We start from the raw sequence: 9,715 nt of genomic DNA on the forward strand, positions 1-9,715 counted from the left end.
CTGCTGTTCAGGTGCTAACTCCTGATGGGCAACTTCAGGTCTCCTTACTCCTTGTGTGATTCGGACCAGGCAGCCTTTTAAATAGAGCACATCTGCAAACAGAGCACTATACTCTGTAAAACAGGACATATGGCTGCCCTATACATATGTGTGAAATATCATTAGCAGGTTGAAATTGGCTTTTTGTCCTAGGCTTCCATTTCTGCCTCAATGTTTGATCAAGTCATATGTTATTTGCATCTATAAAACATCATCACCTGTAATGTACAGCATATCTTTAAAAGACTGAGCAAACAATAACATGGCTTTTATTTTAAAAATGGGTGACATGACATGGGTTGTGTGAAAGGAGAAATAGGCTCAATACATGAAACGGTATTTCTACAATTTACCAACAGAGTTGGTAAATAGCTGACCTATTACACTCTGAATCCTCTGCAAAGGGTCTTCAAGAGATATTTTGAAAGTTGTGCTCCACATGAATATGAATATATATATATATATATATATGCAATGTGTTCTTGGGGTTCAAGGCTGTTCTTCGTATCACCCCCACCCCTTAACTTTGTGGGAGAATTGATTTGTCCCAGCCTGAAAATAAAAGAACTTCTAGGCTTCAAGGGAGTTGATAACTCTTTATTATAAGAATGAAACATTGTAACAAGATGTTAGATCAGTTATTGAAACTAACATTTGGATAAGGTTTCACTTGATTTGATTTTTGTACCATAACAGTTGATTGTGGGGGTGGGGGAGTGGGGGGCGAAACCCATGGAAAATGGCATCCCTTAGTTTTTATACACTCTTGTGGTTAGAATAATGAATGTCAGACACAAACAGTGCCAGGTGCATATATGTAGGAAAACATGCTTGCCATGGGAGTACAAAAATAAAATTTATTTGTTAAATTACACATAAATATAAGGTACAAATGTATTTTTAAAATACAGTTAAAGATAATCACACTTGCATTGTGTACATATGAAAATACAGTATTTTAATATTCAACATACACAGACACATTTATGATAAATGTAACTAATTGGCAATGCCAGTTCTTTTCATTCTGGGTTCCCATCTCTGTTTTCCATAAATATGGAAAATTAATATGCTATGAAACAAAACTCTCTAGTTCTGTCGGACATCTTGTAGCAGCTTGTTAATTTCTGCCACCAGCTCGCTAGCATCCATTAGTTCATGTTTACCGTCACTGAGGTGGTTAAGCACATTGTCAAAGTCATCTTCTTCATAATTCTCTGGGATTTCCTCCATGGCTGGCAGCCATTTAGAAGATGGCTGGGCCCCTGAGTGAGTCCCCAAAGGAAGCCCAGTGTTGTTTGCAGGGTTTTGGAAGTGTGTGCTGGCTGCCCAAGCTGCCACCCCTTGTGGATAGCTTACAGTCTTGGCAGGCAAATGTCCTTTCCTGCGCTCTAGTGAGCTGGAGGGATCCATTTCGTTGCATTCCGTGTAGGCATCTAATGAAGGAGGCAAAAGGCGCTGGAAAACACTGTTCATTTCTGACAGCAGGGATGAGGTGCACATGTCACCTGCTTCGTCCTCGCTCTGACTTTCTTTGCCAAAAGTTGAAAAGCTCTTTTTCTTTTCAGTCGTCTCAACGGCTTGAGCATCCTCTTCCAGTACCTGCTGTTGTGGTGGTTGAGTTTGCTGTGGCTGAAATTCCTCCCCAGGAATAAACATATTACTTCTGTAATCAGAAGATGGAGAAGGCAGAGGTGGCATCCAGCACTGGTCAGAATGTCCCAGGACTCTGCATTCTTCTGTGCATAGTCTCATTGCTGTCAGTAAAATGAAAACAAGAAGTTAATATTCATTACGTTTCCAGGCACTAGTCACAGTGTCACTTTTAACTTTGAAACTTTCTGGGAAATGCTTATTTATAGTGCAGTGGTAGTGGTTTGAACAGAAGACATTTAGGCTATGACTTTAGGGATGAGGAACCTGCATGGCCAGAGATGAGCAAGAATTGAATGACCAGAAGTTCTCCATTCCTCCTATAAACACTTATATGGAAAGAATTCCTATAAAACTAAGGAGGGCTTACATCTAGAGTAAGCATGTACAGGATTGCCCCATCAGTGAATGTGTGTTCAATCCTCTTCCACAATACTTTAACATAACCATCCAGGTATTTAAAGCCTCATGTAAGTGATTGTAATGGGGATATTCTACTGGCCCTCTGTCCTCCATTGTGCCCCCATTGCCTGGTCCAATTCCTCCAAACACTGGAGGATATTTTACCCTGTAGATTCCCACCCCATTTTTGTTGTAAATTGCTTTGGATGTTATGCTATGAAACAGCATATGGATTTGCAAAGATGGGGGGGGGGGAGAAAGCAGAATTAGAAGACTTGACAAAATGATTAATATGTGAATGAGCGTTGTAACATCAACTTTCTGAGTCACTATATTTAAGTGACAGTGAATTTCACAGACTGACTTAAGTTTCTTCCCATTTTGATCAACTTAATAAAGATGGCTAAATAAATGTAGCCTATATACCTTCAAGCCCATCCCAAATTCCATGTATGTGATTAAATTTTACACTTGCAATTGTATTCTTTGCACTTAAATATATTTATAATCATCTAGCTTTGTGCTTCCTTATATCAGTTCTTGGAAGAAGTTGAGATGGCTATGGTCAAGTTACTATTGGTGTATTGGTAAGCTGCAAAAAGCCTGTATGTTTAGAGAACTGAAATGCTCAAAACATAGACAGGTTTGGTAACTGAGTAAAGATTTACACAGATTCCATCCAATTGTTGAAAATGGTTCTCATTTACATTAGTTTGTGTTGAAGGACAACAACAAAAAGATTTTGGCATTCCTATATTTACTGGAAAATACTTTTGCTCTGAGTTATGTTTGTGGACATTTTGTTTGGCAGAAAGCCCAATACAAATTGTACAACTCCTCCTGCATCTACATAGTATCAACAATTATATACATGGCTATCCTAACAGTCATCAAAGGACTAACTTAAACCCCTTAATTTAAATGGGCATTCTCTTAGCATGACTATAGTTGGATATCACCTAATGTTTGGTGCATTCATAATTGGTGGACATTCATCTGCAAAAAATAATAATCTGCTGTTATATCAGCATAATGTACATATCTATAGAAGGTTGGGAAACTCCTATGAGTCTGATGGCCTAAATTTGTGTTAGTTATTTTAGAAGGACCTAATAGCAAATGTTTAATGTTTAGAAAATTATTTCTGCCAATTAATACTTTCCATTGTTTAATATCTGAAGAACCCAATAAATAATGAGCATATGTTGGCTCTCATTTACCACTACAGAATCAAACAGCTCAAGAAACATTGTTCTGTGACATTGTATTTAGAAGGGTAAAGATGTATTGACCCATGGAGATAGGTTGAATTGTTAGGAGACAACTTCTTATGAACTACCCATTCATCTAGTACAGTACTGTCTACACTGACCAGGAATAGTTCCCCAAGGTATCAGGCAGTGGTCTTCCCCCATACCTGATCCCTTTTTCAAACTGAAAATACATAGAACTATTGTTCCTCCCATATGAATGCAGCCTAAGAAGCAATGGGACCTGCTTCTATGTATACATGCATACCTCTACCAAAGGCATTATGGACTTTGAAGAAGCACGAACTCAGGACAAAATGGAGAAATGAGCTAAGAGGAAGGCACATTTGGCAAATCCTCACTGTGATCAACTCCCGCCCAGAAACCTATGTCCCCACTGTGGAAGGATGTGTGGATCCAGAATTAGCCTCCACTTACGGACACACCGTTAAAACCACATTCATGGAAGACAATCTCACTCGGCTATGAGTGATAGCCAAATAAGAAAGAAGGCACATGCATAGAATTTCCCTGTAAGACTACAACTCCCATCAGCCTTAGCTAGTGTGGCCAATCATCAGGAATGATGGTGGTTGCAGTCAAACATCTGGAAAGCTACAGATTCCCCATCCCTGCTATAAGAGAAACTGTTCATTAGGTTGGCAGACTATTTGGAATTAATGTTGGGAGTACAAGGATAGAAGGGTCCCCTAGTAAGGTTTAAGGATTTTATATCACTGCACATAGCCAGTTGTGGATGGCATGGTAGGTCAGGGCAGCTGCTACTTAATGGGAAGTAGAGGGGTAAGTCAATGATGAGGTTGGTGTGGTGCAAATGCCAGTTGTGAGAGTACCAGTTTGTCTCCATTGGTGTGTTTGCATCATGCTGACTTTGATGTAATTGACCAGAGGTCAAGTGGGCTATGCCACCCCACTATGCCATCCACTATGGCACATAACAATAAAAATTCAGTAACAGACACCCAGTGTGAGTTTACAAATGGCAGGCTGGAACACTAATCGCCATTCTAACAACTGTGGTAACTGCATACATATGTGCTTTCCTACTTTTTTCAGAGAAATGGGTCTCATATAGCCTTTCCTTTTGAATATATTTCTCTAAAGGCATTTTGAACACAAAATCTGTAGAACCCATGCATTGAATATCGCCATCCTCAAAAATAGATATCAAATTGTCATTCATTTTGCATTTTAATGCAACCATGAAATTGGCTCCACCCATTATAAGGGGCAAGAGCTACCCACTTTGAGCCAACTCATCGGACTGCAAGTAATACCAGTTGTGGTGTTTGTGGCCATTGAACTTGGACAAGTGTGCAGCACTTTGGGTATACGAGGTGCCATGCTGCACTTGAGCATAAATTGGGCTATAGGTGTTGCTATGTGGAGAAGGAAACTGTTTTTTTTCAAAGCATGAAAGTTAAAGAGATTGTTTTTCATCATTGTGAAGTTGTCTCAGTGTGACTGGCAGGGAGCACTGTAAATAAACTGTTCAACTTTCATTGCATTTTTACCTGCAGGAATTCTCCCATCTGTAAGGAAAAGGTCACTGAATCCTTCTCCAAGAAGTCTGTCAATTGGAGAATCTCTCCCCAAATCATAATCGCTGTCTCCTGCTTCACTGTCACCACGGCCGCTGTCTTTCAAGCTGAACTTATCCATATCTTGAAGGGCGTACCTGTGATAAAACAGAAGTGACATGTGGATTGAGTTATGCTCTATTGGCTTATGTGCTGGGCACTCTCCTCAGGTAAAACTGCTTTCAACATTGATCTGAGTAAAACCCTCACCTGTAGCTTCTGGAATATTTGTTTCCTCTAAAACTTGGCCTTGGCTGATACTGGCCTTGATGAAGCATTGAGAGAAGTTGAGAGACCTGTAAAGAAAAGCACAAAAGACTGATTCCGGAAAAATAATGCCCAAATATCTCCCTAAAAGAAAACATGTGTTAAAAAAATTATTATTACTACTACTATTATTATTAAAACTTCAGCTTTTTTAAAAATAATCATTTAGAACCTCTTCATGTTGCAAAGACATAAGACAATACAGCCAAAGTAGAAGACAATTGGTAATATCTAATGACACTTTACCAGTACAATTTAGTCCTGCTTTTATTAGCCTGAGGATGCCAAATAATTAAAGACCTGATCTTCAGTCTAGTCAAGCTAAAGTATTTGGATGTGAATGGATTTAGCTCCATTGAAGTTAGTGGGCCTAGAAAATCACCTTACATCCAAGTGTTTTGTGCTATGGCTCAGGGCCTTAAAACATATTCATTAACAGATTTGCATGCACAGTTGACACAAGCTGTTAAAGCAGCTGTAGTTAGAATTGCAGCACTATTGGTAATATATGCCCTCATTGTTTTGTATCATTTGTATATGTAAATACACTATGGAATGTGTTCAAATAGAGAGGCAAAGAACATGCAAGTTTAGCATACTTTATTAGAAGCATTTGCGGGAAATGTTCCAAATAAAGCTTGAAACCTTGATTAACAACAATAATAATGGCATTAAGAGTAACTCTTTTTTAATGTTTAATTTGCATGGCAGTGTAGCAAGGGGCTGTGTAGCCTTTCACGATTCACATAAAAGTCACACACACACAGAGAGAGAAACAAACTCAAACACACACAGGGCCATTTTACACATTACATATTTCCAGCACAGAAACAAATACAGTGTAACAATCAGTTTCAAAATCATGCACTGTGTGCAAAGATGTACTGTTACTGGGAAGCTGCTGCCAATCGTGGCTTCCCAGTCTATACAGAGAGAGATTGAGAATACAAGTGTGTGCAATTATCATACATCACAGTTGGCACACTGGTTGCAACTGCATTCTGAAATAATGAATCTGTGAAATGGCCATGGGGTGCCTGCTTGCATTTGTGAGTGAGTACTAGTCCATGTAGCACAGTAAGTGAGCTTACCTCAACAGCAGGTGTAGCATGAGTGAGCTCAAGGGAGAAATTCTCAGGTACGTGATTTGATGAGATGGTCACCAGACTGTTTAGAGACTGGTGACTGTGGTGGCTTTGGCGACTGCTCATCTGCCCTCTTTCTAGTGTTGGAGATGATGATGGTGAAGCTTTATGGTGTGACCTGATTGGCAAAGTACCATTAACAGTAGGCACTAGTGTAATGTCCCCTTTGTGGATCTGTCTTGATGGCCTTTTGGGATGATGCTGGTATGTGGACTCTGCTACACGACAGTTATAGGATCTGGTGTCCTTTTTCTCACGATTGCACCTTGTAGCAAAGACAACCATGATAACTAGCAAAACAGCACATATTGCCCCTAAGGATATAATTGTGATCATGGAAACATCTAGAGAAGGTTGGCTAATGTACGTAGCTTCTGTAGCTGAAGGCAGATAAACATATTTAACAACACTGCATTTCAGAAGTGCTTTGGTACTGAGCTGAGGACTTCCTTTGTCCTGAACCACCACTGAAAGTTCCCATTCTGTTGATTTGGCAGATTCAATGCTAGCATTGAGATAGATGTCACATGTCTGTGGGTCCATTATGAAGAGGTGGTCCTCACTACTACTTGCTAATGAACAGCTGAGTTCTGAGTTCATCCCTGAGTCTTTGTCTATGGCTCTTATCCTAGTGACAGGGTAGTTGATTTCAGCTTCTTTGGGGATTGAAATCTTTGCTGTATTGTTGTGCAGTACTGGCTCTATAATCCAAGGGGCATTGTCATTTTCATCAATGATCGTGAGCACAACTGTTGTATTGCTGGCAAGTTGCTGACTCCCTCCATCTCTAGCCTGAACCACAAAGGCAATTTGGTTTACTTCTTCATGATCAAAAGTTCTAAGTGCATAGATGGCTCCATTGGAAGGATCAATGGTCACATAGGTAGTTATGGAGCTTCCCAAAATAAAGCTCTCCAAGATAGTGTATGTCACCTGCCCATTATCTCCTAGATCTGGATCTGTGGCTGTAACAGAGGTGATATATGCACCTGGAGAGTTATTTTCCAGAATTACAATTTCATATCTGTTGGTCTGGAACTGAGGTGGGTTGTCATTTTCATCAATGATCTGGACAGTAAAGTGTTTCACTGTGGAGAGACTTGGGGTCCCCCTGTCTTCTGCTATGACAGTTAAGCTGTATTCAGATCGCTTTTCTCGATCCAGAGTAGTATTTGTTAAGATGAAATAGTTGTTTTCATAGGTCTTTTGGAGTTTAAAGTGACCATGCCCATGGAGCTTGCACACCACCTCTCCATTCAACCCAGAATCTTTGTCTTGCACTCTCACCAGGGCCACAAATGTCTCTACCGAAGCCTTCTCAGAAATGTAAGCAATTTCCTCCTTCCCAGGAGACATCAGGTTTAAATTGATATCTGGCTTGTTGTCGTTCACGTCCACAACCTTGATGATAATCTTGCAGTGAGCTGGGATAGAATTGGGACCCAGATCTTGAGCCTGGGCATCAATTTCATAGGATTTGGTGGTTTCATAGTCCACTGGCCTGAGAAGGGTCAGCTGTCCCCTCTCAGAGTCCATCTTAAAAGTCTCGATGATCTTGGAAGACACGTGGCTACTGAAAGAATAGACAACTTTCCCATTCGCCCCCTCATCCGGATCAGTCGCGTTGAGGTCGATGAGCAAAGTCCCAACTCGGGAGTTCTCCAACAGCTGGATGATATAGGTCTGCTGTTCGAAAACAGGACTGTTGTCATTGGAATCGGAAATGCTGATCTTCAGGATGGAAGACCCACTGCGCTGAGGCACCCCGTTGTCCGAGGCGGTCAGCTGGAGCTCGTAGCTCGATTTCAGCTCCCGGTCCAGCTCACTCACCACGATCAGCTCGGCATATTTGGCCCCGTCGGTCCTGGTGCGCACTTCGATGGTGAAGAAGTCGTTGGCCGACAGCGAGTACGTGTACAGGGAATTGTCCCCAACGTCCGGGTCGAAAGCGCTGTCCAGAGGGATCCGGGTGCCCACAGCGGCGCTCTCGGAGATCTCGAGGGGGATGAGCGCTCGGGAGAACTGCGGCGAGTTGTCGTTAATATCCAGCACCTCCACCTCGATGTGGAAAAGCTGGAGGTGCTCGGTGGGCAGCGTGATCACGTCGAACTCGATGGAGCAGTTCAAGTTCTTCTGGCACAGTTGCTCGCGGTCGATCTTGGCGCCGATGCTGATCTCGCCGTTATCCTCGCGGACCTTCAGCAAGGGAGAGTTGCCCCTCTGCATGGCTCGGAAGCGTACGGAGGAAGGGTTGGGCAGCCGGTACAAAACGTCTGCCACGTCTTCCGAGAGCCGCGCGATGACCGAGCCCACCCTCTGCTCCTCGTAGATCCGGTATTTCAAAGTCTTGCCCGCGGCGCCTCCCCAGCAAGCCGCCACCGTCGCCAGGGCGAGCAGGGCGGCCAAGTGCGTCTTGCCGGCGCTCAGCCTCGGCATCACGAAAGCCTTTCCTTCCCCACAAGTTCGCAAAGCGCTTCTCTCAACTTCTGCTCGATGTCTCCGCATGCATTTGCCTTCCCCACCCCACTCCCCACGCCCCCAAAAACTGTACCAAAAAAAGAAGAAACAAGAGTCCTTCTGCAACCCAGCACAGTTCCGATATCCTCTCCGAGCTCAGAAAAGTTGCTTACATGCATGCAGATGGTGGCGGGACTCCCTTATACATCCTGGAGGCGAGCCGGCTGGATTGTGCTGCTGCGCTCTAGTCCAGGAGGGTTGGCACATCAGGGCTTTTATTCCTCTTCCTCCTCCTCCTCCTCCTCCAGCCTCTGCAGTTTACTCTCCGCTGAGTGCGTGTGGAGGAAGGAACTGACGCTGGCTCGGCGCTGGGCTCTTTCCCCCGAAGAGATCCGCTTTCCTTTCCCTGCTCGGCTGCCGACTAAGCAGCCTCGATTGCTGACTCCCGTCTAAAAATCTGGGGAACTTCACTCCAACTCAGACAAAGCTTTTTGCCCGGCTGCATGTGTTGAATTGCTTCCAGCCAATCAGCGGGCTTCCAAATCAAAGGACAGTGAAGTCACACACATGCAAAAAAGAAAAAAGAAAAAAAAGAGGGGTGGAGGAAGGAGCTGGAGGAAGGAGGGGGCAGCTCCTTCTCCCTCTCTCCCTCCCCCACCCTACGTTCACTTTCTGTGAGCGTGCCGTTACACCCGCCCCCACCCCCAAAAGTAGGCGACTGGCTAAAGAGCTACTTTAAATCAACTTTTTTGTTCTCCTCTTTATGATGGTTTCGACGGGGGTGGGCTTGGTTTTGTTTTCGTTTGGGGTCTTGTTTGTAATTTTAATGAGCGCTTTCAAGAATCCCCTCATGCGTGGACTTCAAAGTTGCTGTAACCAAAGCGAGTCTATTTTCGAGTAA

General features: G+C 43.0%; 1 protein-coding gene across 1 annotated transcript; it reads right to left on the reverse strand.

The window, feature by feature from the left end:
- Window positions 1-615: 615 nt before the first annotated feature.
- Window positions 616-9,323, reverse strand: PCDH18 (protocadherin 18). The gene is made up of 4 exons (XM_082237959.1): window positions 6,304-9,323; window positions 5,156-5,241; window positions 4,880-5,043; window positions 616-1,796 (listed from the first exon to the last, which is right to left on the reverse strand). The coding sequence occupies exons 1-4, from the start codon at window positions 8,860-8,862 to the stop codon at window positions 1,129-1,131; spliced, it is 3,477 nt and encodes a 1,158-aa protein (XP_082094085.1). The 5' UTR covers window positions 8,863-9,323; the 3' UTR covers window positions 616-1,128.
- Between the last annotated feature and the right edge of the window lie 392 nt (window positions 9,324-9,715).

Source organism: Podarcis vaucheri (assembly GCF_965113315.1).
Source record: "Podarcis vaucheri genome assembly, chromosome: 9".
Classification (NCBI taxonomy): domain Eukaryota; kingdom Metazoa; phylum Chordata; class Lepidosauria; order Squamata; family Lacertidae; genus Podarcis; species Podarcis vaucheri.